The sequence below is a fragment of the Paralichthys olivaceus genome, chromosome 6 (genome assembly GCF_024713975.1).
Source record: "Paralichthys olivaceus isolate ysfri-2021 chromosome 6, ASM2471397v2, whole genome shotgun sequence".
NCBI lineage: Eukaryota > Metazoa > Chordata > Actinopteri > Pleuronectiformes > Paralichthyidae > Paralichthys > Paralichthys olivaceus.
Window position 1 is genome coordinate 7593626 of NC_091098.1, and position 27949 is coordinate 7621574.

The 27949-nt window shown below is 40.4% G+C and overlaps 1 protein-coding gene across 17 annotated transcripts; it reads right to left on the bottom strand.

Annotated features, from left to right (window-relative positions):
• Nucleotides 1-761: 761 nt before the first annotated feature.
• LOC109630518 (potassium voltage-gated channel subfamily KQT member 2-like) lies at nucleotides 762-27890 on the bottom strand. Of its 17 annotated transcripts, XM_069526079.1 has the most exons (19): nucleotides 27055-27887; nucleotides 15902-15992; nucleotides 15686-15812; nucleotides 15224-15399; nucleotides 14060-14185; nucleotides 13829-13939; nucleotides 12250-12345; nucleotides 12065-12159; nucleotides 11362-11421; nucleotides 10475-10504; nucleotides 9586-9639; nucleotides 8548-8753; nucleotides 7011-7058; nucleotides 6732-6749; nucleotides 5832-5937; nucleotides 4907-5038; nucleotides 4302-4370; nucleotides 3454-3547; nucleotides 762-3224 (listed from the first exon to the last, which is right to left on the bottom strand). In XM_069526079.1, the coding sequence occupies exons 1-19, from the start codon at nucleotides 27351-27353 to the stop codon at nucleotides 2373-2375; spliced, it is 2790 nt and encodes a 929-aa protein (XP_069382180.1). In that variant the 5' UTR covers nucleotides 27354-27887; the 3' UTR covers nucleotides 762-2372. The 17 variants fall into 17 exon arrangements, with proteins under 17 accessions (XP_069382180.1, XP_069382173.1, XP_069382183.1 ...); XM_069526072.1 differs by having other exon boundaries at nucleotides 12065-12345; nucleotides 27055-27890; XM_069526082.1 differs by lacking the exon at nucleotides 9586-9639.
• Between the last annotated feature and the right edge of the window lie 59 nt (nucleotides 27891-27949).

The following is a 27949-nucleotide window of genomic DNA, read 5'->3' on the forward strand; positions in this document are numbered from 1 at the left end:
TTCCCAAATGTTGTCGAGAGCTTTTACAGGTTGTGATGAATCACACTTTATAAAGGGATTGTAAGTTGTCACTGAAAGTTTTATTAGTGGTTAATGAATTGGTTACTAATGTTTTATTGATCAGTTATTCATCTCCTTCAAGTCATAGATAAGCTCACAAGCACATGTGGCCACCTTTGTTCATTCATTCAAATAAATATTATCAAGTTGTATCAATTAATACTTGTGGGTTTCAGATTTCTAATAAGCCATGAATCAGTCTAAAGTTGAGCATGTGAACTATGATTGTTGACCAGATTCTCTGAGATTTTATCTGGAGAGCCAGTAATCCATTACACAGTCACAGTGAGGATTATTCACCTGATCGAGAAACCTTTCTAGCTACAGTGGTAAAGAAAATGAAGTGAAATTTGCCCCATCTGTGTATATTGTGTCTTAAAATACAGTTAGATATCTACATTACAATTATAAAAACATACAATCATTTTCTAAATCTATCTTAGTAACATACAAACATTCTTGTCGAAAACTGAAAACATTCTTATTGTAGGAAAACATGTGAACACTGAGAAATCTATAAATCTACTCCTCCTCCTACGATCTATGGTTTTAACAAGCACCCACTCAAATGAAGTTCTTGGCTGCCATCTAGTGAAACATGGCCACCATTACACCACATTCCTGATAAACTTACACACAGCAGAGCATCTTTACAGCTTCATCGACAAGGAGGGTTAAAAAAAAACAGAGGATCAATGAGATGCTTTTCAATGATGTACAAAGTTTTATTATTGAAGAGGAAGAAAATGCAGTTACATGAGGGTGCTGAACTAAGAACCATTGTTTCATGTAGGAGTGGAAGGAGGGGGGAAATTCCAGCTGGTTTGTTTCTTCTTTTCAGAAAACCTTTAGATTGTGTGTGAACAGATTCCACTGACTGAAATCCTCCTTCTGTTATCACTTCCATATTCTAGAGTAAATTTTCAAATACTGAAGATGATTTTCTATGACTCATGTTGGCATCTGTGGTTAAATTTGTTAAACCTTCTGTTCTGAGGAAACAGTCAAACCTATAACACCTGGAAAATACATGAAATGTTAACAAAGAAATAGCTGATTTATTGTACTTACAAAACAAAGGATTCTGTCATGAAAAATAAGGCCATGTTGATGTTTTTAAAGGACGGTTCTTGATTGCCTCGCTCGATTTTTATTGCATTTTCTCATTTAGTGCAGAACAAACACATCTACAATGAATCCAAATGATTGACATATGCATCACAGCGTAAATCTCCCTTATAGGTGACTCACTCCAACATCAGCACTGATTGTTGTGTAATAACAACACAAATCACACAAGTTAATGTCTATACATATAGACTGTGCTAATAAACATCTGCCTCTGCATTTGATGCATACATAATTCATTCATTCATTCTCAAATTTGCCCAGAAAAGAGGAGCCATTGAAAGTAGCGAGCTCAGGCTGCCTCTCACATGAGGGGAATTCCAGTAAAGCTCCCTAAAAATCAACACACTAGCTTGAAACCAGTCATGCATGCACAATACCATGTTTTATTCACTGCTCTGTACAGAGGGACAACACTCAGTGGGTGGTTGTGCTGACTTTTTGCCACGGTTTTGCAGCCTGCCTCCAAACACAGTCCTTAAATCAACCGTTTAACATGCCATGCAGGACGTTCTGTGGTTTACTGATGGGGGAAGTATCTGCAATACTTTGAGGGGAGTTTCTCTTTACTATTTTAATAAACACTAGGCTGAATAAATGATGCTGAAAAGCAAGCACTCTTTTTTTTTTACTCTGCAGGAATCTAATTGATTATCATAGCTAAGATTTTGGCATCATCAATACATCTCAAGTCATTCAAAGGTATAGAAGCTAGCAAGACACTACGCTAACCACATGATAAGACTAACAATCTTTGCTTTACTAATTGCCACTGTGTTTTCAAAGTTAAAGTGGTTCAACAGAAGAAGTGCACTCACCACTAAAAGAAAGCAAAGGGATGTTCTCGTTTCAAATCAATGGCTAATTCAGTGTAAAATTAAATCATCACCACACATCACAGTCACACACGTATCTGCCATCACTGACAAATAAAACTCAGTAGAAGGCAATGCACATGTAATTAAGCATTTCTTGTAAAGTGTAACATTACAAACAAAAAATGTGATAAAGGACAAACCGGTTGTTTTTTATAAGAACATACTTTACCATCTTCTGTAATAAAGAGCGATCACAACCATTCACTCTACCTTAAATAGTTTGTAACTGCATCAATCATTTGGTTGCACAGTCTGATGACAGGTCTCCTGTTGGCAACTGAAGCACTGATCCCATTCACAATGAATCTACTTCAGTCTTGGCCACCCCCCCTCTCCACAGGAGACCTCTCCAGTGAAGGACAGAGGTGAGGGAGCATAGAGGTCTGAGTCTGTATCTGATTCACCCTCGGCTATGAAGGGTCTGACTCTGGCACAGAGTGAGGGTCCAGGTCCGGCTTCAGTCCCTGCTCCTGCTCCCCCTCCTGAGCCTGTGAAGAAAGAAGGCCCAAAGAAGTCCTCCTTGGCCTGGGAGATGCTGAAGCCGCTGAAGGAGCGCTCCAGCTCCTCGTGGTCAACGGACGGGATGGAGAGAGACGTGTCGCTCTCCACAGCAATTGTATCCTGCTGACACTTCTGCCTCCTGTGGCGCCTCCTGCTGTGGGAGCAGCTCTCCTTGCTGTTACCACCCAGGCCGGATGACGAGCGGTCGTGGACCGGAGCAGGAGGAGGCGGAAGGCGGAACAGGTTGGTCGGGTGCTCGCCACCGACCGGTGAAGGTGTGTTGGCCATGCTGCTGTTCCAGGCGGGCTGGCTGAGGGGATGCTGCAGTTGGTGCTGCCAAGAGGTAGAGGGGCGGCTGTTGCTGCCAGAGGGGGTACCGACTGACCTGGCCACAGACAGACCCAGTAAAGGATCTTTCTTTTCAGAAGACCCATCAGAGCATGGGACCTCTGCAGGTGAACAGGTTTTCACCTCCTTTTCTTCATTCACCTCCTCTCTTCCCTCCTTCTCCATCTTGTTCTCCTCTGGGCTGTGGTACGGCGGAGCTGGATACGGCTCTTTGGAATTGAAAAAGGCCTCTGTTTCAGAACGAGAGATTCCCATGCGCTGGACATACACATTGACCAGAAAATCAAGTTTCCTGTCCATACACACCACCTGCAGCGAAAAAATTAAACACACAATGAAAGAAACAGTGTTCCTTCACCTGAATGACAATATACCAACAAAATTAAGAAACCACTTTAGTTAATTCCACTGTCTGTTCAATATTGAATTTTGGAGAAATGTTGCCAGTAGTTACTTTTATTCTAACACAGACCAATGAATAATAAGACCAGAGAAACTGATCATATAGATTTTACAGACCTGGTTGAAAGATTCCTACCTGTTTCTCCACTTTGACCAGACGTCCCATCATGCTCTGGTCCTCGGCAGCATCTCCGTCAGCTTTAGGATATTTACCAACTATCTGGTCAACTCTAGCATTAAAGAAAGGTAATATGAGAGATTTTAAAAATCAGTCTGCTATAAAGGTTTATTATGTTAATTCTGTAGAAATGCATGATGCCATTATGTGAATTACTTTTAAATAGAAAAAGAGCAAAGAAAGCATTTATGTGGATGATATTCACCAAGATACAAGTATATTTGTTTTGTATGAATAAACATTAAGTAAGGATTTCAGGTGGAGGATGTGGATGCATGCGTTATGATTTGAATCTGATTTTAACTGAAAGAAAAAGGTGAATAGAGGGATCATTTTGTCTCAGGTCAAAATGCATCACTTGGCATGCTTCATGCTTCATTTCCATTGCATCCTACCAGGGGAGCTCTCACTATATATCTCTACAGTATGAGAACAAGCATCTAGCACTGTCAAACCCCTGTTGAGTCAGGCCCTGTGACATGGCTCATTAACATTCACTGAGAAAGTCTCACTTTTTTTTTTTACCTTTACTGGATAGCAGCTGATATAATGTGATGTAAGAGCTAATATAACAACATAACATCCTGAAAATGGATGGAAACAGTTGATTAGATCTTTGAAAAGGATTTCATGTATCTCGTTTTACTCAGGTCAATGAGACAGGTCACTCGGCTTGAACTCAAAAGGGGTCCCATCAATCAGAAAATGATAAGGTAGCATGTAACTGCTTTGATATTGGGTCTATGGTATAAGTCGCATAATGCTGGTCAAATGGTCATTCTAAAGGTGCAGTCTATAAACCTAACCTAGGACCTTCAGTGGACTTCTTATGGCGAGGTGTTGAAGGGAGAGGGGGCCCCAAAATCATATCTATCCTGGCAAGGCACACAGAGACGATATGAGTGCAATGCAAAATGAAGCAACGTGGGAATCACATCAGCTGTGGAGAACAAGTCTCAATATATTCCACATACCCAAGACATACAGTGAATCTGACTGTGGATGGAAAGTCTATGTGTGTATTTCACTGTTGGAATATATTTATCCTACATGTTCCACCTTTAAGGGATCAAGATGGGAGAAAGTAATTTGTGGGGAGGGAAAACTGATATAGAAAACAATCTGAATCATACATCAAAGTGGTATATCTCAAAGGAATCAGAGATGCATTCAGAGTGAATTATATTTTTATAGATAAAGACTTTAGATATACAACTGGGATCTGAATACAACACATGTGGCTGAGCAAATGAACTTGTGACAGTGTCACAACATGTGTGTATCCAGTGACATCTTAAGTACTATACTGTAGAGTGTAAGAATACTAGTTAATTACCTTAAAAAACTAACTTTATGACGTGGCTCTGATTTTAATATTCTAAAACCCTCTGTACAGTAAAAGCACACTTGCCTGGACTGCAGGTTTTTAATGCGAGAAAGCATGTCCAGGTGACCTGCAGAGTACTGCTCGATCACATCCATGACATCATAAGGGCGCAGGCTCTCTTTAAACGTCCTCTTTGACACCAGGAACTTCATAATGCTGAGGAAAGATTTACACCAGTGTGTGACACCTCAAACAGGAACATTATAACAATTTGACAGAGCGAATGATAAAAACCTTCCCTTGAAAAGGGAAATTCAATTGAACTTTTTAAAAATAATTGTTATTTTCCTAACTTTACAAATGAATCTTCACGATTCTGAAACTGTCCCCCACATCGCGTTGTCTTTACAGAAAGGTAAATCTTCAGGTCAAAATATTAACAGGGAGTGAACTCCATCTGTTGATTGATGTTTTCACTGCTGTTTGTTTGTGTGTTTGTTAGCAGGATGGAAGATGGCGTTAGCCTCATCAGAGGGATGAGCTCTCATTGTGCCCTTCAGTTGAAAACTCATAATGTTACAGAAATTGAAAAAAATATCCTGGATCCAGCCCACTGATCTGGTGCCACACCAAAATTGATCGAGTTCTTTATTGGGTCCTGCCTGGCTAACAAACTACCAAATCAGCACATACAAAAACACTTTTCAGAGGTTATTCACTCAGAAAAGTGACTTCTGAGAGCGGTTTATAGAAAACCCAGCAGGTTAGCCTGATTATGTAAACAACCTATTGAGAGATCACCTGGAGATTTATATCCATGATATGATTCTCATGTTTCCCAATCTGAAGTATTTTAGAGATGTCATCATAAGAACAAACATTATTTCACATCACAGATTGGAATGGTGGCCAAAACCAAGAAAGTCAAACTCAAGATAACCCAAACCATGCAACAGTGACCACAGAGTTAGGAGAAACAACAAAAATTACACAATAGAATACCCCTTACCAGATTGCCCGTATTGCAACCTTCAACCCGGGAGGTAATTCCTGGGTGGCAAATTCACAGTGGCAGCTCTTGTCATCACCCATTTCCTCTCCTGGGAAGCTCGCCTCTACAGAGCAAGGACAAAGACATGCTTAAAGAATATTTCAGGGACGTCCACGCGGCCAGCGTCAACAACTTTGCGTCAGCAAAGCAGAGCGGTCGCTTTGAAGGTGTAAAATTCAATGGTGAAGCCAGTGAGCCGGTTTTGGAGCGTAGTGACCAAGCTTTGTGGAAAAACAGAAAAAAGACCAGGTGCAGAATTGAAGGATAGTGCTGATGGAAAAACGCTTTATTTAAACCTTTAATGACAAGTACTCTCTTCCCACCACCAACTACAGCGTAGATTAGCATAATCGCTTGCATGTTTAGTTTAGCCAGAAGGCTAACCTATGGATTTTGGAGCATAGTGCATTCAGGCAAAGGTGTCAAGGCCTAATCACTGTTGATCAGATATTATACGAGAACCTGGTAGGGAAAGTGAGGTCTCTTCATGCAAAATACAGCAGGGTTTCGGCAAGTTTTGTCACTGTGATAATTTTGGATCATCTTGGCATCACTTGACTTGAACCTGGATTAGCTTCTAAAGTACCACCACTGTAAGTAAATATGTGTAATCACATGGCGCTCTTACAATTCTGATGAACACTTAAATCATCACATGCTTGCTCTCAGCAACAGGTTCAGGACCTTCAGTAATTATGGAGGAAAACCCAGATAAGACAAAATCCAAATAAAAAGGGTTCAGGTCAAGTGAACAAATCTCAGCAGATTTTAGCATGCAGGTTTCTCAGACTGGTGAGGCTGACTTGTCGATTCATTATTTTACTGTACAACAAACAAAATATTAACCCAATGTCTTACTTATTAAACCTTCAATTGCTGCAGAAAGAGAGAGAGGAGAGACATGGGAAAAGATTTGTTATGGATTCTAGCAGGATGACAATGGCGGACAAATCAATTCCAAACATGGGAACTGGTGGTGTCCACAGAATGGTTTCTAGTTCATGTTTGAAAAGGCTAGTCTCTCTTCTCCTGAATTTACATTTGCCACTGTATGTATGATAAACTACTCATCTATTATATTATAGAGTAGGCTACATAGTCTTAACATACAAGACATGTCAAGATGACTTGTCTAACCTGGAGAACGCTTCCGTCCAAAGTCTTCGTCCTGCATTTCAATCAGCACTTTAACATGCCATGAAGTGGAAGAAGAAAAACAACTAATATGAATAGGGTAGAATTGTTTATCACAATGGCAAATCAACGGTGAAGGAGATAAATATGTTTGTAGATAGTGACACAGTGGCCTGGATGACATATGGATGCAGTTGTGCTGTCTGGTAATAAATGATATTCAAACCATCCAAACCAACAGCCATCTCTCTCCCAGCATTATGTTGAAATGTTGGCTGCAAAAATCCCTTTACTCCTCATATGTTCAAATACATTCAGGAGAAACAAGCTTTACCTGCATGACAAATGATGCACAGTTACTGCATCTTAAAGAGGCTTGTTTGCAATTCATTAAATGTCATCAACACCCTCCTTCTTAAAATACAAACATGATGAGTTTTGAGCTTACACAGTTACACAAAGCTCTAGTTTACATTATTCCACAAGTTCTCAAGTGTGGAAAGATCCATAGTCAACAATTAGCGTGTAAACTACTTTACTTTATGCAGTCCAACAGAGTAGATTTCTAAAAAGCATCAACAGTTTGTGTTTACTGCAAAAGAACAAAAAAGGCAAATTAAAATTAATCTTTTCATGTATTCACCATCTTGTAGTTTAATTAAAAACATTGATTTTCCCCAAAGAAAATGCACATTTGTGTTCTTCCTGAGAATTAAATCCCACGTTCAAGTCTGTATGATAAATATGAAGCTGGATTAGCAGCTGGTTAACTTATTTTGGCATAATATTATGCTATGCTATTAGGTTAGAAACATAAAAATAGCTATGTCTCTATCCAAAATAAAAACCACATAAAATCATATCCAACCGCTGGTTCAAGCTGTCTTATTTGCACAGAAACTGCTTCCAATCTCTATGCTAAAATATGCTAAACTAAGCTAACCAATAGCTTCATATTTATATCTTAAATGCCACGTAAGTACAAGTTTAGGTTTCACTGCTAAGTACATGATATCATAGACTGTATTTAAAGATGGAGGAAGCATCTCCTTTTCCTCCTCTTGTGCAAATAGGTAAAGCCAAAATATCACAGATATGGGTACAGCCATCTTGTGCTTTTCATGTCTTTTGGAGCCAGAATCTATGCAGTAGTTATTGTGGAGTCACGGTATCGAGGTCCCACTGATACATGAAACCAGTCTTAGCTGTCAATCATAATTTCAACCTGTTTTTATACCATCTTATAACTTATCAAAACCAAATTTAAGAGAAAAATAAACCGAACATACATTGAAGTGACAAGAACTGACTAAAATGATGTTAATATGTAATGCGTACTTTCCCATTGACTAATATGGAGGAGAGCTGTCATGTAAGTCCATCTTTATAAACAGACTGTGTTTTAAATGATGGTAATTTATACTGCTATATGAGTGATAGAATATTATTCCTTAAACAGAGCTGTTTACATTTGACGCCACCCTGCTCTGCCCCCTTAATCTGGTCAGACGTTACTATGCACAGTGTGGGGTTCCCTCACCCTCTGAGTTTTGGCGTGAAGCACTGCCCCGGCCCCTGAAGCTGTGCTTGGGCCCTCGGTTCTTCTCAGTGAAGCTCCAGCTCTTGGAGACCTTGCTGGGACTTGCCTCAGCGCCCTCCTCTGCCCCTGGAGAATGGGCCTTTCCCTTGGCCATGGAAACCTTAGAGGGACTGGGAAACACCTTGTCTTTCAGGCTGGCCTTCCGACTACACAGTACCGAGAAGAGAAATGTTAAATATTTCATTTCTTTATAGTTTCATCAATATAAATAACTAGAAGAAACTTAATGACTTTATCCTACTGCTTTGTGGCTTTTAGTGTAATTCTAACAATTGGTATGGTTCAGCACTGATGTGTGGATAATTCTTACCTCAGCAGAAATGCAAAATGGGCAATGTCCCACAGCAGAAGGAGCCATGTCCACATATGAACACAGTGGAGCATTCAGTGGGTCAGGCAAGCAGCAGGAAGCTAAAAGCAAGCATGCATGGGAAGCAAAGTGAGCATGCACAAAAGAGCTGTAGTCTCAGTCTGTGCAAAAAAGTGAACACAAATCGTGCAAAAGAATTCACCATAATTTTGTACACGCTCCGTCTGATATACAGTCAGTCAAAAGGAAACATATTGTTAGGTACTCAGCGTTATGCGACTTGCCTGCTGAACAGAAGTTTGTAAGTGCTGATTAGGCAAAAAAAAGGCAGCAAGCAAATCAACTGCAGACTAAATAGAAATCATAAATCAACTGTGACAGGGAGGTAAACAAAGATGTATGTCTGGATTTTATCTGAGTAAATGGAAAAAGGTGCACGCAGATTATTTCTTTTATAATATTTCATGTAGACATCAATGGCGGAGCTGCACTACCCTATAAACAGTAAACTAGTCAAATGTTATCATTCACTTAGTTAACAACCATCTAAAGGCGATTCCTCTACCTTTACTGTACTTCTGTTTAAAGAAGAAGGGGAACACAGGTAGGGATGGAAGGAGACACACAGACTTGCAGTGCAGCTGTTAGTATCTGTGCAGCAACTATACCTAATGGTTCTCGGACAGCACCCGCAAAGTCTGTCTTTGTGTGCATTTTCATTACTGGAGTGGTGGGAAGTACAGGAGACACAAAAAAGATAAAATAGCAGTGGATACAGTCACAAAAACAGCAGTGTGAGCCATACTGTGATGCTAGTAACATTTTAATGTAACTGTGGTTCAGAATTCATTTGCAACCTCTTTGTCAACCATAACATATAGAGCTGAATGTCTGTCTTTTGTGTGTGGAATGAATTTAGATTGTTCATGCTTTCATACTTTTCATACACAAAATATGCAAATGGATTTACAAAGGGCTACATGATTCTTGCTGTTCTGAGTTTGTACCCTCATGGTTGAAAGCACTTGTTGAAGTCGCTTTAGATAAAAGCATCAGCTGAATGATATGTATTGTAATGTAATAAGTCACAATGAAGTGTTACTACATTGACAATATTTACACTTGTTTCTTTTATCAAAAACAGATTAAAAGTCAAGCGAGGCTCTTTCAGTGTTCAAAAACATTTTTCCTGTAGTGATGCTGAAAGCTATAGAGTTTCAAAGAACAGCTTAGTGGTGAATATTTCATAAAGCCGCCGGGTGGGAGCAAGGCCAGAGTAAGCTGATCTTTGAGAACCATGTGAGCAAATGCAGCATGACCGTTCTTGAAGGAGGCACTAACACACGCATCGGGACTTACAGTGACCCCACAACACACACACAAATACACGCAAACACACACACACACACATGCACACACAGGTATGATATAACACACACTCCTCCAACATGAGTACACTCCCCCAAGAAGAGTGCAGTCCTTAGCAGCAGCTAAGAGCAGGATTGAAGAGAAGCCAAACGGAGGTGAAGGAAGATAAAAATCAATCAGATCACAGACCTGGGGGAGATTTCTGCCTGGGACTCTTTCCTGTGAGGAGAATCATTTGTGTATTATTCTATGTTATGATATCATCCACACTGCTCTGCTTTTGAGGGTTGAGCTGATCACTTTTCCTGGGGTTTCTACGTTTTGCTTGTTGGAAGTTTTGTAGTAGTAGTAGTTTTTCCTCACTCTAGTCGCGGGTTAAGGGCAGAAGATGTGGCACCTTGTACAGATTGTTAAGACCAATGAGGCAAACTGTGATTTGTGAATATGAATTATACCATAAAGTTAAATCACTTTTCAAGCAGGAGAGAAAACAGTGAGGACTATTAAGTTACGTTAAGACATAATAAATGGATGTGTATGTCAAAAGGTTATTGGTTCAAACCTGTAGTTACGCATTTTTGGCCACTTGGATGCAGTATAAACACGATGTGAACATAATACAGTGAACATTGCACAGATTAAACTTTTAGCAATATAAGCATTCATTTAAAATTGTTAAACACCTACTGAGTGCTAGTCAAACAGTTTTTGGTCTTTACATAGTCTACAGAAACATGTAGCTCCAGTAATGGATCAGGGAGCATGAAGGGGCCACAACTTACACAGTATAGTGTGTGTATCTATATACTGTATATATTGGAGTTGGATTTCTGGCAATATGGCAAATTTGACCCACATTCATTTTCTTTCACTCATATTGGTCATCAGCATTTCTTGTGATATTTAATTGAGTCTTTTGCCATTTTCCATTTCATTTTCCATTACACTCTGTGTTTTGATTCGCTGCCTGCTGTTGACTGATAGCTCTCTCTGGGTTTCTTATCACGTCTGACCTCTCTGTTAATAAAATAACATTGATCTATACATGGATGGTTAATTTTCCATCATGTTTATACCTGAATGACTTGCCCTTCAGATTCCTCAGCAGGTCCAGCTGATTCAGAGGTGGAATGAGTCTGAGAAAAGATGAAAAGCATGCTGTCATTCTGTCAACAGAACTGTTTTCAAAGGTTAAATGTGGCCATCAGGCACTTTAAAGCTAATTCCATTTAGTTTGGCACTTCCGTGTTCTTTCTGCTCATCACCTTTTCAACTCAAATTACAGCTGGAACAAAAGTCATCTCCAAACAGAGCAGACAAGCAACTTGTCAACTTCGTCTTCTTCTTCCAGACACTTAAAAGTCAGCAATCTGCACTGTGAAAGTCAAGCAGGGCAGCTTATCTGCTGATTCATTCAGCTGGATGGCAAAATAAGTGGTTAATTTACAAAGTAGCCACTGGCAGTGTTTGTCGTTTGAACAGCATTTCAAAAAGGTATTTGGTGTCCCTGCCAAAACTCCAGCCTCCCCTGCTGGAATATTACCCTTATCAAAGCAAAAAGAGAAAAGTTACAGCACCAGAGTGGGATTATTTACATCACAGAGTCGTTTATCTGATTCAACAAAAACAATAAGGAGAGGATTTTCAATAAGTGCAGTTGTTCATTGGGTTTCCCAGTATTCAGAAACACGACACTAACGGCAAAACAGTTGTATTTGTTGGCTGAATAATGTACAGCATGATGCATAAACATTACTCAGGCAGGCTTTTTTCTCTTACCTGTACATTGGAATAGCTACAGTCTGCTCATAAAAATCCCATGTGCAGAGCAGATCTGTACGGGACAGGTTGGTAGCATAAAACCTCCAAGCAGCCTGGAAGGAGAGAGAGATGTCAGGAGATGGTCTGTTTGATAAATCTCTCCATGCTGATGTTATGGTGCAGTGTTTGATGGACGTGTGAACCTGGACGAGGCTCGCTGCAGGGTTGCGTCTCTTCTCAAAATGTTTTTGCCTGTGCTGCTCCTGGACTTTTAGGGCAAAGCCAGAGCCCAGGATGCCCTGAACAGAAGAGAAGTTATCAGTGACCTTGATTGACCTCTGCTGGCCAGAGGTTGGCATTGCAACAACAGCAAGTCGTTTCCTCCAACAGCCCTTCGGAGCCCAGTGAAACAAGTATCACAGATTTTCACATGTCTGCAGAGCCTCCAGGTGAAAGACAAGTTAGAGCATGTTGAGTTCAAACACAAACATTACAGCTCTACATAGTGAAAATAATGAGTGTTATCTGAGGTCTTATACAGCAAAACACTGTTCATATAGACTGAACAGGTCTGGGCTGCCTATTCACAGCTTACTGCTGACATCCTCAGATGTATCATAAATTGCTGAACATTTAACAGCAACTGACTAAATACATCACTGACTGGAGCTACCACATCATAAACTGAGAGCTCTCTGAATGTAAAGTGATAAAGCAGCAGACTTTTTTTCTTTGCAGGAGAAGCTTTCAGCTCATGAATACAGTCCATGCACCACAGTGGACACATGTACCAGAATGACTCATTTAGAGTGCACTAAGAGCAGCACCATAAAATAATAAGTATGTATAAAGTAGCTTATAATCCAAACTGTTTAATGTTGTGCACATCATTGTCCAGTGTATACTGTATATTTATACCATAGTAGATGCTCATAGCTGCAAATGTAACACAATGGACAGTGTGATGGACTTCCAAGGAACTGGATGCTGCTTCATGAGGCAATTAGATGCAACTAAGTCATGAGTGTTAACAGTTCCACTGCTGCTTTTCCTGCTTTGATAACGTTGAAGAAAGTCTGCTCATCTATTTTGTGTGAAAATTTGCAGTGAACTCTTTCAATATTCCTGCCCTATATGTGTATTGTTTCAGGAAGCTCTAAACTCCTGTTGGGTCTTTAAAGATAAGGACTGATTTTTTAATTATTCAATTTTATGTTCCATTATTACTTTTGTTCTTGTTTTTACTGTTTGGAAATTTTGGAATGTTTAGTTTATTTTCTGTACTGTAAATTAAGTCTCAAAGCTCAAAAAGGGTTGAATGAGTCGGTTGGTATTTACTATGAGCATCACATTGCATTAATCATATATATGCATATTGCATTTTTGGAAATAGTTACAGTGAAATATATGGGGTGGGAGAGTCAGGGAGTGACATGCATTAAATAGTAATGCTTGGCCAGGAGTTGAACCAGGGACCCGTTGTTTAGAGCACTCATGTGGTATGTGCTCAGACCATTATGGCTACCAGGCCATCCATTTTGATCCATTGTTAACATAAAAACATTGATTAGTGTTCAGCTATAAAGACTGAATTGCTTTGGTTGATTTAAATGGCCGTGCATTTGCTACTATCAAGTACCAGCTGGACAGTGTTTCTGATGGAGGGATAGAGCAGTGATGCTGCACTAATGAGCACCATGAAGAACAAAAAACTAATGAACACAACTGAGGCTCTTCTCTAGCATATAATGCATATACTGGGTCTAAAGAACTCCTACTTACAGCAGGAAGTGCGAAGAAGGCCACTCCGATCATACTGAACATGGCGGCCAGCAGGCGTCCGTACCAGGTCTTGGGAACCTTATCACCATAACCTATAGTGGTGAGAGTGATCTGGTGACAAGACAAATAAAAAGTCATCACATGATTTTCAGCGGTGTGGTGCAGGTGACAGGGCAAACTGGAGATAAAATGATTAAAATCACAGAATGCTATTTTTAGTTTTAATCTTACCAGTCCCCACCACAGAGCATCAGCATACGTCTCAAACTCATCATTTAACTCCTTCTCCACTGAGTAGACGAGGAACGAGGCCAGGATCAGACACAGGAAGCCGATGTACCAAGCTGTGATGAGCTCCTACACACAAAACCAATACAAGGAGCATAAGAGAGTGTAAAGTAATAATGTGACCTCTGCAGCTTCTCACAGGAAGGGGATGTCACCACTGTGAATTGGTAAGAAATACAATCGTGCAATCATATTGGATATGTGAGTCAGACGCCTTCTGTGGCAAAATAAGTATTTCATAAACCTTTTTTTTATTTCCCTCAGCTCCACACACACACACACACACACACACTGTCCACAGCTTATTAGCGAAAGCAAATAAGTCTATTTCAGAGTTTATTAAAATAAAGCTGAGAGAAAATGTGTTTTTCCGCGTTCCAGATTTCCTGGAAGAGGCACAGCAGGAGACAGTCTGTCACAGGGGGTCAAAAATGGCTGAATATTTTATCTTTTAACTTTACATTTTTTCTTTAAGTCTTTAACATAAACAAATTCAGTTTCATCTGTAGACATGTGTAAAACCTGTTACACTATTTTTGTACCTGATCACATATATTCACATTTCTAAAGGAACTACAATATCCTAAAGTAACATATTTTGCAATAACAATATTCTGCACTTTCCACTGGGAACTTCCAAGTAATAAAAGGTTGGCTTTGGTTTTATGCATCTTATTATTTTATTGGTCTCATTGTTTTAAGTTTTAATTAATCACACTTTTTTCAACAATTTGTATATATGTTTTCACACATTTAATGTTCCATATAGTTTTGCGGTGGCTCATGCTTTGTGCAGCACATTATGTATTATATATATATATAAAGCTTTAAAATGTTTTTAGTTGTCTGACTACATCCAGACCCTTAGCTATATACTTATAATTTGTCAATAATCAATTATAAAAAAGATGGAGCTAAATAATCCAGGGTTTTATAGAATTGTCTTGACCAGATCTGTTTCAAACCAGAAAAGCCTTGATGGGACTTGAGTAATTGGTTCAAAGTTAAAGTAAACTTGAATAAACAGGACATCAGCTATGGTTGGTGGCACAGTTCTTTACTCCTAAAGAACCTTTAAAGAAACAAATGAAACAATGTCAGGATCACCTTGCTGTGGGCGTAAACTACAGATCCGAGCAGCTTCCAGGTGCCTCCTCGTCGATCCATACGCAGCATGCGCAGGATCTGCAGGAACCTCAAGCTCCTGATGGCTGAGGTGGCAAAAACATTGCCCTGAGATCCAGCTGCCAGAACTGACACTGAGGCGATCAGCACCATGATGTCTGCAGAGAGAAGCAACACACAGTCAGATGCTCGGAAGCAGTGGAAGCCAGAGATGGTGTAGTTTACCACTGATCAAATCACAACTATATTTACTGTGGACAATAGGGTCATTTTTCTGGGAAGGTGAAAGTTGCCCCAAATGAAGTTTCACCGAAAAAAAGCTGAAAATCACATGAAATCATAAAAAAGATGGTTCTTATGTTCAGTCAAACCATCCAGTATTTAAAAAATGGAAGTGTTATGTTCATCGAGGTGGGAAAATGACAAGTTGCGGTATTTTCTCACCTATGACACAGAAAGGCTTTCTGGCAAATTTCAGCCTCCCACTCCATCCTCTGTATCGACAGCAGCAGCCAGCAGCCCATATCCTCACAATGTACTCCACACCAAACACCACGATGGTCACAATTTCCTGTGGACCGGAGCAAGATGGTGGCATTAACCCTGTGATGGACACGCAGTATACGTAGCATGAGTATTGTTATAAAACAAGACACCCACCAGTATGTACAAGGCACTCTCTGAGCTGTTTTTGAACTCTTTGATGGTGGCAAAGACGGAGAGGATGAGACAGGAGAAGACCAGGAGAAATCTGGAAGACAGGGTGCAAAAATAAAATAAGTTAATGACCTTTCTTGATCCTGATGATGTGTAAATATGTAATCGTGTTTTTTCAGAAATAATGTTCATCTGAATCAATCCCTGATGTCTGGTAACAGTTGTAACAAGTGTGAGTGGGTACAGCTTAATAACTGAATTACAGCTGCAGACCCTGGGTGGTGCCTTCATCAGTGGAAACATCAACAATTTAGAATAAGTATAGGTTGACTAGAAAGGCAACCAGAGCACACTCCTTTATCAAAGCTTAACAGTCCCCTTATGAAACCACATTTCATTTCACCAGATCTTTATTTGGATGTGGGCCTAATTGCACATATTCACCAAAATCAATTTCATCAAGATCCATCAATTATTCTCTGACAAATCAATGAAAATGTTGAACACCACCTTGTGGCACATGTCGATGCCACCGGGGTCTCACCACAACAGCCAGAGACAAGCCAGTTGCTTCTCAGCATACTTTTATTCTTTTAACACACGTGAGGGAACAGAAATCAATCTTAACTTAAAGTGTCCGACACATAACCTTTTTAATTTTTATCTGCTGGGCTCAGCCCTGTCTCTGTCTGCGTCCTCTGTGTGTGTCTCTCGTGTCTTTCCCATGTGTCTCACTCTGGCAACTCTGCTGCTGCTGCTGAGGATCAATCAGCTAACCGCCTTCATCTCTATCCATCCCCTGATTCACATCTGCACTAAATTTTAATGGGTTCTTCTCTGACCCTTCACCACATCCTTCCACCAAGACATACAATACACACTCCTGACACATATTAATCTTGTTTTTCAGAAACAATGTTTTGGATAAACCTCTGAGAACAGTTAACACTGCAGCCATTTCAGAAGGGTGAGTGAACGAATGAGTAATTACAGCTGCAGACTTTGGGTGGTGAGCTGAACTGTACCAACAGCAGCAGAGTGTAGAATATAAAAGACTGTGACATTGTCATCAACCTGCTTGTGTGCAACAATTCATTACACAGACGGACAGTGTGTTTACAGGCCTGATCAAGACACATCGGGCATGTTCTGTCTTCAAGGGTGTTTATTGTATTAGTTGTTTTTTCTCTGTGCAGTGACACCTCACAGCACAGGAGAGCATTCGGTGAATCTTTTATTGGCTGGAGGATAACACATTTAGAAAAGATCTTCTGGAGGTATTCCAGAACAGAGCTAATGGAGAGTGAAACCCAACACTGGGACAATGCAGGATTTATAAAAGACACAGCATCAATCTCAGCAGAGACACGGTAGAAACATCCAGTATCTGCTGGTGATCAGGTGTTACACTTTAAAGCTCACACTAGTGATGTCACTGCTACTACATGGGATACTGCGACAAGTGGGTGAGAACTCCTCTTTGTCCCCGGCATCTTTTGACAACATTACGCTCAATAGTTTCTACACAACATCATTTTATTGTTTTTGTAACCTTGCATCACTCACTATCATATGTTTGTTTGTGTGATAAAATATCTGCCTACTAATTCAACAAACACCTATCTATCTGTCTCTGTCTGTCTCTGTCTGTCTGTCTGGGTTTGCAATGCATATCTCTCGAACCATTCATCTAAACTTCATTGCAGAGAAACCAAGTAGGATGAACACAAAGTGACTGACATGGGCCTTTTGTTTAAATTTTATAGATTTATTAATTTTCCTTTTTTAAAAATCTAAGTTACATCGAGTTTGGTGAGTTCTGGGAATAAAATTATTCAGCTACATAGTACAATAATACCTTGCCCAAGGACACTTCGCCATACAAAATGTGTCAGACGGGGATCGAACCCCCTTCCTCCTGAGCCACAGCCCCAAAATGACGTGTTTAGCGAGAAACTATTTTTGGTCTTGAATTCCATAGACTTCCTGAAATAAAACTTGTAAAATCAAAAATATTGTCAAATGGGGGCCAGTGGTCAGGTTTCTGTCAGCTGAGGGATCGTTGATGTATAAAAGTTTGAGAACCTCTGGTTCTAGACTATGTTGTAGGTATGATTATTTTCTTTTTTACTATGAAACAATAGTTACAACATAAAGTAGCCAGCTGCCAGAGAGCTGAATGAGAGATGATCAGTCTGAAATAATACTTTGAGAAAGCCACAACAGACATACAGCAGTGCCAGCTCATCCCTTATGCATCCATATGTATCTTTTTAATTATGAGTTTAAGTAGTTGGAGAAAGTCTTGGCAAGTTCTGTGGCAAACTTTCATCTGCTGCTCACCTGATTTCCCCTTTTCTGCTGCTGCAGCGCCACAGTGCTCACGTTAAACTCTTGGCAGTGGCCGCTGGCCGCCAGCCAGTGAGAGACGAAGCAGCAGAGATCAGTGGTTTGTAGCAACGGCCCAAAAGAAAAAAGTCAACGGACAAGCTTTTTCCTTTATTATATTCTATATTATTCTTCATCAGAAGCATAAAATCATGCAGAGAAAAAGCAGAACGGGCTCTAACACATGGCTGTGGCTGCAGCACTTCTGCATTTTTTACATAGCTGGGTGAGACTGAGGTCATTCCATGACTACGATGTGTGTGTTTTAGGCGTGTCTTGCATCATTTATAACTACAGCAGTCGAGGGGCTTGCTTGGTAAAAGGGAGCTCTTCAGGCACTCAGAGTCTGCAGCTTGCCAGTAGTTGAAAATACATTCACTGTATATTTTGTGTATTTAAATCAACAACAGTATATTACTTTTTAGTAAGGTTTAGTTTTCTTCTTTGTACAATTTTATTTACTTGTACCACCTATTTGATGACCTAATGGTCACTTCCATCAAGTCACTAATATGACATGCATGGAATTAATTGACGTAGCCTGTTTTTTACTCCTACTTAGTTATGTTAAAGAACAACACAGGAGAAATGTTTATAAGATTTGCAAACATACATAACCTATTACACCTGTATTAGAAATATTTTCACCATGTCAACACAGAATACCCATGTATGTGGATTATTTCAACACACCCCTGACAGTGTGTCACAGACCCCTGAGGGTCCACAGGCCACCATTTGAGAACCACTGCCTGAGGAAATAAAATTATACCCACTTGTATTCCTGCAGAAAAGTCCAGAAAAACAACATGGAAATGTTTTTTTTGTGTGACTACTCTTCTGCACTTGAAGCAAAGAGGCATTTTTACACCAGTCAGTCAAAAAGTCTGACTTCACATCTTGTTTGCAGCACTTTGACTTGTCACATCGTCATTTTTTTGTGCACTGTAACACTGTGGATTTCCTGATCCTGTCAGAAGGAGGTTGTCAGACATTTAGCACAGACTCCAGAGAATCGACCCACCAAGCAGCAGAGAAATATTTCAATACATACACACCACAAATATTGAGTTTTAGTTTTTTCATGGCTTGGATACTATAGAGTGTGAATTAGCCAGTGATAGATGATGGAAGCAGATTTGGATGGAGCCTGACTTCCTGTTTCCATCTGATAAGCTCACCAGCTCTTTTATTCTATTCTTCTCATCAAACTCTTTAAAACAAAGCAAATAAACTATTTCATTAACAAGGGGAACAATACAAGACCTGAAGAAAGTTTGCTGAAGCTTGTAACTAAGCAAAAATACACCATAGGACTGCACTAATTCACTTCTACATGTTAATCACATACTTTACAAAATAAGAGAATGTTTCATAAAAGCAATAATCCAGACATCAGCTGCATGTTATAACAGAAACAGTTTGTTCCTGTTCTTAAACGTGGAAAAAGAAGCTCGCTGACCACAAGTCTTATTGAACATCACTCTCCTGACACGACCTTGCCAAGCTCATCAGTAGCTACTAATGAGGACACAGGCTGATAAAGGATGGGGACAGAAGCTGCCTCCTGAAGCAGTCAAACAATTAGCTTGTGCAGCTACTTACTAATCCTCCACTTAACATCAGCAGAGCCCAACTTCCAGTGATGTATTCATACCCCTCAACGTGCTGTCTACAGATGCACGCAGCAGCTTAGTGTGTTATGAGAAAGTCTGGGTGGGAGACGTGGTAAAAAATGAGGTCAAGACACAGATGGCAATGGGATTTTCAAGCTTTCAGATATTATATTTATGTGTTTGTGCAAAAGAGCACAAGACATAATAACACTGACATTAATCTAGGAGTGATACAAGCAACTGTGCTGAAGTGGCAGTTTACTGTTAAATAATGAGTTTGACGGTTTTCATATTCATCTCATATATTATTAAAGAAAGTGAGACGACAATATAGATACCATACATATCTGTATCTGCACACCAAATATTACTAGCAACTATACAATACATATATATATATATGCAATATACAATATGTAAGGAAAGTGTATCCCTACAGTTAATCAGCATTGTCAACCAAGCAATCAATCTATCAAATACTGTAAAATTTCCAGCACAGTCCTGATCTGTTAACTTTACTGAACACTAAAAAAAGGACTGTCTCAAAAGACTTTCATGCCCACTATACAAAGAGGAATTAAATAATTACTGAAAACAAATCAATCATAAAAAAATAAAACAAATAGATTTTATCAATATGTGGATTCACATAGTAGAGTCTGTAGATCTCAGTCTTTGTTATACATTGTCCCATTTTGAAGGCTCCTTCAAATGCAACAGACAAATGTGTCCTTCCAGCACCGGCAAGTTACGAGACATCCCGCGCTTTACTATCACGCCTCAATGCAACCGGACAGCAAAGCAGACATTTCAACCTGTTACAATTTTCAGCTCTGTTGCCAGGCAACAGCAATAAGGGCAGGACAAGCTGGGGACGCTAATCACGAAAAGCCTCTGTAGAACGGACCATTTCATTTCAGTTTGGTCTTCATAGTCTACTTAAACCTCAAAGGAAGGAGTCTTCATGTGTTGGGTTGACTGCGCCCCCCGCAGGCTGCAGCCTCTGAATTGAGACACAGCTGAAGAATGTATTCCACACAATATTAATATGTAATGATGTAAATATTACACTATTTTCATTCAGATCATCTGATTTATTTCAGCGTTCCATGTATTTTCCAGCATTCTGAGTAACTCAGTGATTAAGAAATGTATCTTAACCATTGTTGATAATATCATTTGTTTGTATTCTGATGCCACATATTCCACAGCACATACACAGAAACACAGACATGACCACAGAGTTCTGCTGTTCCCACTATCTCACGTGTTTTCCACCTCTGGTTTGACACAAATCCAGTGTTCACCAGAGAGGTCTTGATGACATCACTCTCAATGTCACTGCTCATCAGTCAGATTGAGGTGGCTGCTGCTGCTGCTGCTGCTGTTGGGAGCAGAAAAGCTGGTTTCCTCCTGAGCTGCAGAGAAAGAAACATTGATTTGCCCTGTTCAGTACAACACTGTCTAAAATTAGACGGTGATGAATTCAGAGGAGAGCAGACAAAAAGAAAAGATCTTCACAAAGCTAAACAGTGCCTGCGACAACCCTGAGTCGCCTCTGGGCCCCTCGGGGGGATGTTTGAGGGTTATGATGACTTTCCGGGGCACTTATGTTTCCTGAATAAATGCACGAGTGATACCTCTGCTCCAGCTAGCAGCTGTCACTATTTTCCCTCTGAGCCAAAGGGACGCCTACAGCAGCCATTGCAGACAAATACTATACTATCTTTACATCTGGTAGATTCTACGTGCAAAATAAACCTATTCTGCTATTAATTCATAAATGAACCAAGAAAATCCACAAGCATGCACTGTAACACAATTGCCCTCGTATCTGTATATGACATATACAGTAATTAATAATATAGATATTCACTGTATGAAAAAAAATGTTGGCCCCTGTCTGCAAACATCACTAATTCATAATAGTAATTTCTAAGTTATGTGTAATTATTAGTAAGAGAAGAGAAAAAAGAAGTATACGAGGTACATGTTGAGTGAAAGCTTTATTTACACATTGGACAAACACACTAGGACTCGAGCATAAGTTGAAGCTTGAAATGTCTCTTTGCCTCCTCTGGGTCGTTTTTGCTGGCATTCTGTCCAAACCTGCTCCATCTAAAGAGGTCCACGGTGTGTATGGTGGCTTCAAGAGACGTAGTCCTGGCATTGTGGAGATACAACAAGGAGGGACACCGTTTGAAAGATCTCCAAGTGAACCTGGTAGCACAGGTTGAATAAACTGAAGAAATGAGGCATCTCCTGTTTCATTGTAAGCATTGAATTACCTTGTGAGTAGAAGGTTATGTACAGACTTATCCAGAGTTTAGGCTACAGATGGAAACCACACATTCAGTGTACAGTTTCAATTTCTGTTGGGGAACCATTAGCAAGTCGATTATAGATTCAAAATAATTCCAGAGGCCCATGAGTGACATTTCTAGAGAATACTTTTCGTCTGGCAAAGGATCAGAGTGAAGCCTATCCTAACCAGAAGACTCACTGATGAAACGTGTTTTAAAAGAATATTACTGACCCTCATTATGAGTAAAATATTGAAATAAATTGCACTGTTTCTATCTTTTTTTAATAACATTGACCGTTTCTAATGGCATACAATGTTAATCATTATATTACATTATTACATATCATCTACTTTTATCCAAAGTATTACAATAAGTGCATTCAACCAAGAGGGTACAAACCCAAAACAACAAGAATCATGTAAGTACAATTAGCTATAATAAAGTCAAACCACGAGTGCTACATGTAAGTTATGTAAGTGCAACTAAAATATGTTTTCCAACTCATACATTATTATAGCATACTTTCTTACATAAGGCAAATCTATTCAAGCTACAATTTCTGAGTCTATAATTATACTTAGCCTGGTGTACTTATACCAGAGATTTTCTTAAAACGGTGTTAGTACTTATAGAAAATGTGTAACGTCTGCACCACTGGTGAGTCAAACTATATAACCTGCACTTCCAAGGCAATTCACCGTGCTGTCGCTTTCCACTTTTGAGTATTAAAGAAGAAGAAAGAATAAAATAATGAAATATTTTAGCGCAAAAACAGATAACAAATTATGCTGGAAGCCACATATAAATTATATAAATCAAAAATATCAAAGTGGTATATAAATTCAAAATATACATTAATTATTACCCTATACTGTTCCTTCATACTCCTATATATGACCTACTACATTGCAAAGTACTTCCAACAAGATTAAATACATATTAACAGATGTTTAAAACCAACACACTGATGAGTGTGGAGAGAAGTAGAACAGGGGATTTCTTACTTACTTAAGTTGATATTTGAATTTTTATGGGTGAGGGGCAATCCCAGCTGACATTGAGTAAGTGGGTATCACAGGGTCAACATCAGTGAGGAACAACCATTCACTCTTATATTCAAACCTAGAGTCTCTAATAATGTCCAATAATCCAAATAATCTCTAATCTAGCCCCCCCACACACACACACACGAGGAGAACATGTACAGAAGTCCACTAAGAATGCATGTAAACAAATCTGTATCAATGAAAAGTTTCCAACTCAACTTACTCGACTGAATCAATATTGTCACTGACCGAATCAGTAGCTTTTAGGAGGGGGCTACACTCTAGCTTTGTTACTTCCACATTAAGTCATAATACAGAGAATAGTCAACAAACGGACTAACAATTAGTCAGTAAACTAACAGGTCATTACCGAACATGTAAAGCTGCACTGGAAAAAGATAAGTGTGTTGATAAGAGCAAGGCTGCTTTTTCTGGAGCGGAGCACCTTAAACCAAGCCAAGACCCAACTCCAGGACTCACAGCTGACCCCTCTTCTCCTAAAACAAACCTCTCAATCATGTCCCAGCAGCTTGGCAGCCAACATCTGTCTGCTACTGTCCTCGCCCTATTTCCTCCCCAGCTCAGTACTCATTCAGCCAGCTCAGCAGAACAATGAATCCTCAACCTGCCTCTCTGAATCACTTTAAGAAAATCTCACATGAGATTTATTTTGTTTTCCCTGATTGATCACACTCTAAGCTCTTTGTTAGTCCTCCTCTCATGTTTGGATATTCCTGAGTTTCCCCTTTGGTGCAGTACTGACACATTTTGTCATCTTACAGCGGGAGAGGTCATTTAAGTTTCTCACACAGCTGCTGCTTCCTGCAAGAGGACGCACAGTAATGAGGCTCCTGTTGAAGCCAAAACAGCAGAGGCACCAGAGCTCCAACCTCTGGATCAGTGCAGGGGCGCAGATCAGAATAGGCTGCTGAACTGCAGCTAGAGATGAGTGTCTGTGGAACAAGTTAAAAGTCTGATGAATTGTTCCTTCCAACAAAAGAAAGTCTGCAGCTGTTCCTCTGACGACAGGCTGTTCAAAGAAATATTTGTTTTCACACTCTCACTCATTGTGAATTCAAAACACTCACACCCAGTAGCATTGTGCTGATGATTTAGATCCACAGGGAATATCCTGGAGTGGAGATCAACGCATGAAAAAGGAGGATCACTGAGTCTCTCTCTCCCTTTTCGTCTGATCTTGGACCGGTGACAACACTGAGGGGGAAGAACGGCCCTGAGCTCAGACAGCTACACAACAGCCGGTGTGACAGAGACATACAGGCAGAATGTCAGAGAGTACTCTGGAGATACAGTGGGTACTCGTGTTCCACATATCGATGATCCATGCATGCATTACAAACGGGGCCATGGAACAAGACACCTCAAAATAAATAGTGCAGCTGTTGTTGTCCTCAGTTCAAGGTAGCTTTGTCTTTTGGTTTGACAAACTTTGTCTTGCGGAGCGGAGAAAAGGAGGAGATTGAGAGAGGAGGAGAATGATGCCACCGAAGCCTGGTTTTATAAATCGGTTAAAGTAATAAGAGTTGGGAGATTAAATCAGGTGTGGGGACTATGAATAATGTAACACAGGCAAATACTCTCAGACTGGAGGTTATATCATTATGATCTTTGAATGAATATATCAGTCAGTGTTATTCTAATCATCATGGTCATGTGTTCTGTCACCTTTCTCCAATCGCACTAATTCATACCTCTGCAGCACTCATGCTACTGACTCTCCTCTAACTAGGTTCCCTGCAGCAGTTTGGCTCCAGATGATCTATCATATCATCCGACAAAGAGAAACTCTTTCTGCCTGCACTAGATTCAGCCACGAGGACATACAACGGTCAATGAAGATCTCCCAAAAAGCTAAACAAATGGCAAAGAAGATAGATTTAGCTGACTGCCATGGAATTCATTTAACATTTCATAAGTGCCCTCGGGGCCTGTGTAAATGTGGGCATGTGCATGTGTCTGTGTGTGTGTGTGTGTGGTTTCATGTTAATGCACAGGCTTACTTCTGGGCATCCAGCTGTCACAGGGGAGTGGATTTGCTGTGCACGGTGAATTCTTAATGCTGTGGCCATTTCGACTCCTCACTATCGAGCATGCGGTATCAGTTCAGCCCTGGCTGGAGAAGGAGCTTACATAGATATGCAGCTAACATTATGTAATTACCATTTCACACCTGAATATGAAGCACAAAACTACTTGATGATGTAATAAATCACCATTGATTTGACACATTTAGATCAGTTTGCTATATAGCAGGATATATCTGCGGTTGTGCAAACAGTGGACGAGCTTTAGTATTAACTCACAGCAAATAATCATGAATGATGACTACACAATTTTTAACAGAACATTTAAAGACTTAAAAGAACATTTAACTTATTGTGGGTGTTTGTGTGGCAGGGGTCTCACATAATGAGACCATGGAGTGTTAGCCTACTATTTCTACAAACAATAATCTATCTGTGTTTATTTAGAATGCATATCTCACAAACCATTCACCTTAACAGCTTCACACTTGGAATTTGAGTTGTAAATCTTCCAAGGAAGTGCAGTGTAGATTTTTGTGTGATTTGACCACGTGGTACATTCAATAATTATAAACTTTGACAAAACAAGCGACCAGCTCTCTGTAGCAATGTACCTTCTGTCAGAACAATAAAAGAGCAATTCTGTCTCATGTTATGAAAAACATTGATTATAAAATCTTCTTTGCAGATAAACCAGGTAGGATGAACACAAGGTTTTCTAACCCCACTCTGCACCATATAGACTGTACACAAGCTCTGCACACAACCTCCAGCACACTAACAGTTGATTTGTGACAGTATACTGTAAAACTGTTGGAGGAGGACTCACTGATGACAAAGAATAATTCTGAAGTAGCTCTGGAGAATTAACAAAGTCAAAGAAAGCAGTCCTTCCCAACAGGCAGGTGTAGAACGAACACTGCACTAGTAGAGAAAACGTGTGCACCAAATCATGATACGGTATATCACCCACTGCTGCACAGATTCTTATCTGTTAAAGTCAGACAACTTTATGAATAAACTTATTTCCTTAAAGGTTGTTCTTGTCCCAGGTAATATATGTCTCAGGCCTGAGAGGTCACATAACACCAAGCTACACAGAAGTCTGAGAATGTTCCCAGACAGTCTAGTCACTAGCTGTAGTACCCAGAACACTCCCTGTGTGTCTGCTCACACACACACACACACACACACACACACACACACACACACACACACACACACACACACACAGCGCTGTGCAGAACTGCACTGCAACGTTAATTAGGAAAAGTAGTGATGCGGCGCGGAGCTGTCCACGGTGCTGAAACCTACTGCAGCAACATATGAGGCAAAACTGTGTGTGTGTGTGTGTATGTGTGTGTGTGTGTGTGTGTGTGTGTGTGTATGTGTATGTGTGTATGTGTGTGTGTGTGTGTGTGTGTGTGTGTGTGTGTGTGTGTGTGTGTGTGTGTGTGTGTGTGTGTGTGTGTGTGTGTGTGTGTCCATATGTTGGCACATGCATGAGTCTCGTCACTAAGAGTTAACGCAGGAGTTCTGCAGGTGGAGTGATGCCCTCCTATAATCAGGCTATAGCAGGTTGGCAGCTTGACGACATTCAACCACTGCTCCACCTGAACACGAGCTGAATTCAGTGTGGAGGGACACAGTCAAAGCTCCACAGCAGCCCCCCCTCCTAAACCATGACTCAGTATAGCACTGCACGGCAAAGTAAAAAGGCCAAAAGTCCACAATCACGCAGGAGACATCACTTACACATAAGCGTGGTAGATGAACGCCCATCCCCGCGGTCTCTCCAGCGCGTTATAGAGGAAATTCTGCAGTTTCCGATAGCTGGCATTTTTCTTCGACGGTCGGGGTCTGCCTGGGGAGATGCTGGACCTGGGTCTGCAGAGGATGCTGCTCCGTTTTGTGCTCTCCGAGCCCGCGATCAGCAGCGCGCCGTCCCTGCTGGATTCGGGAGCCCCGGGGTCCAGTCCGACGAATCCGACTTTGTGCTTCTTCTCTCCGGCTTGAGTTGGGTAAACCCCGCCGTTGAGAGATTTCTGCACCATTCTAAAGTCGCAACGACTCTGCCGGGGAGTTGTCGGTGCCTCTGCCGCGGGGCTGCATCACCGGCGCTGAGGGGTGTGTGCTGGTGCTGGATACAGTCCGTGTCGCCCCCCCCCCCCTAAGAAAAACCAATCGCAATATCCACACGAAACTGCACAGTACGAGCTTTCACATTAGCCCTATCCGACCACTTGGCACACACAGCAGGGGTGGACATGCACATTCTATTATCTCCAGTCTGCTCAGGTTGGAAACAGCAGATTAAAGGTCATCTGTAATCATTTAACAGCCCATTGCTGAAGACTGTAAAGTTAAATCGAACATGCACAACCTTTCTTTTCTCTGGTGCATTCACTTCTGAGCTGCAGGTGTCTTTATTTGTCCCCATTCTGTGAAAAACAATTATAAATTGCGGATTTGGGTTTAGGATCATAACTGAACCAACCTCTGATTTTAAACCTACCCAAAGTCAGCATGTGTATTTTGGGAAAACAAAGGTTTCCTGTTTGTTTTCCCTGAGATAACCTTTCATCCTCTCTGCTCAGTTCTTCACCGGAGCCCAAGAGAGAAGCTGGGAGGGGGACTTCTCTCTGATGAT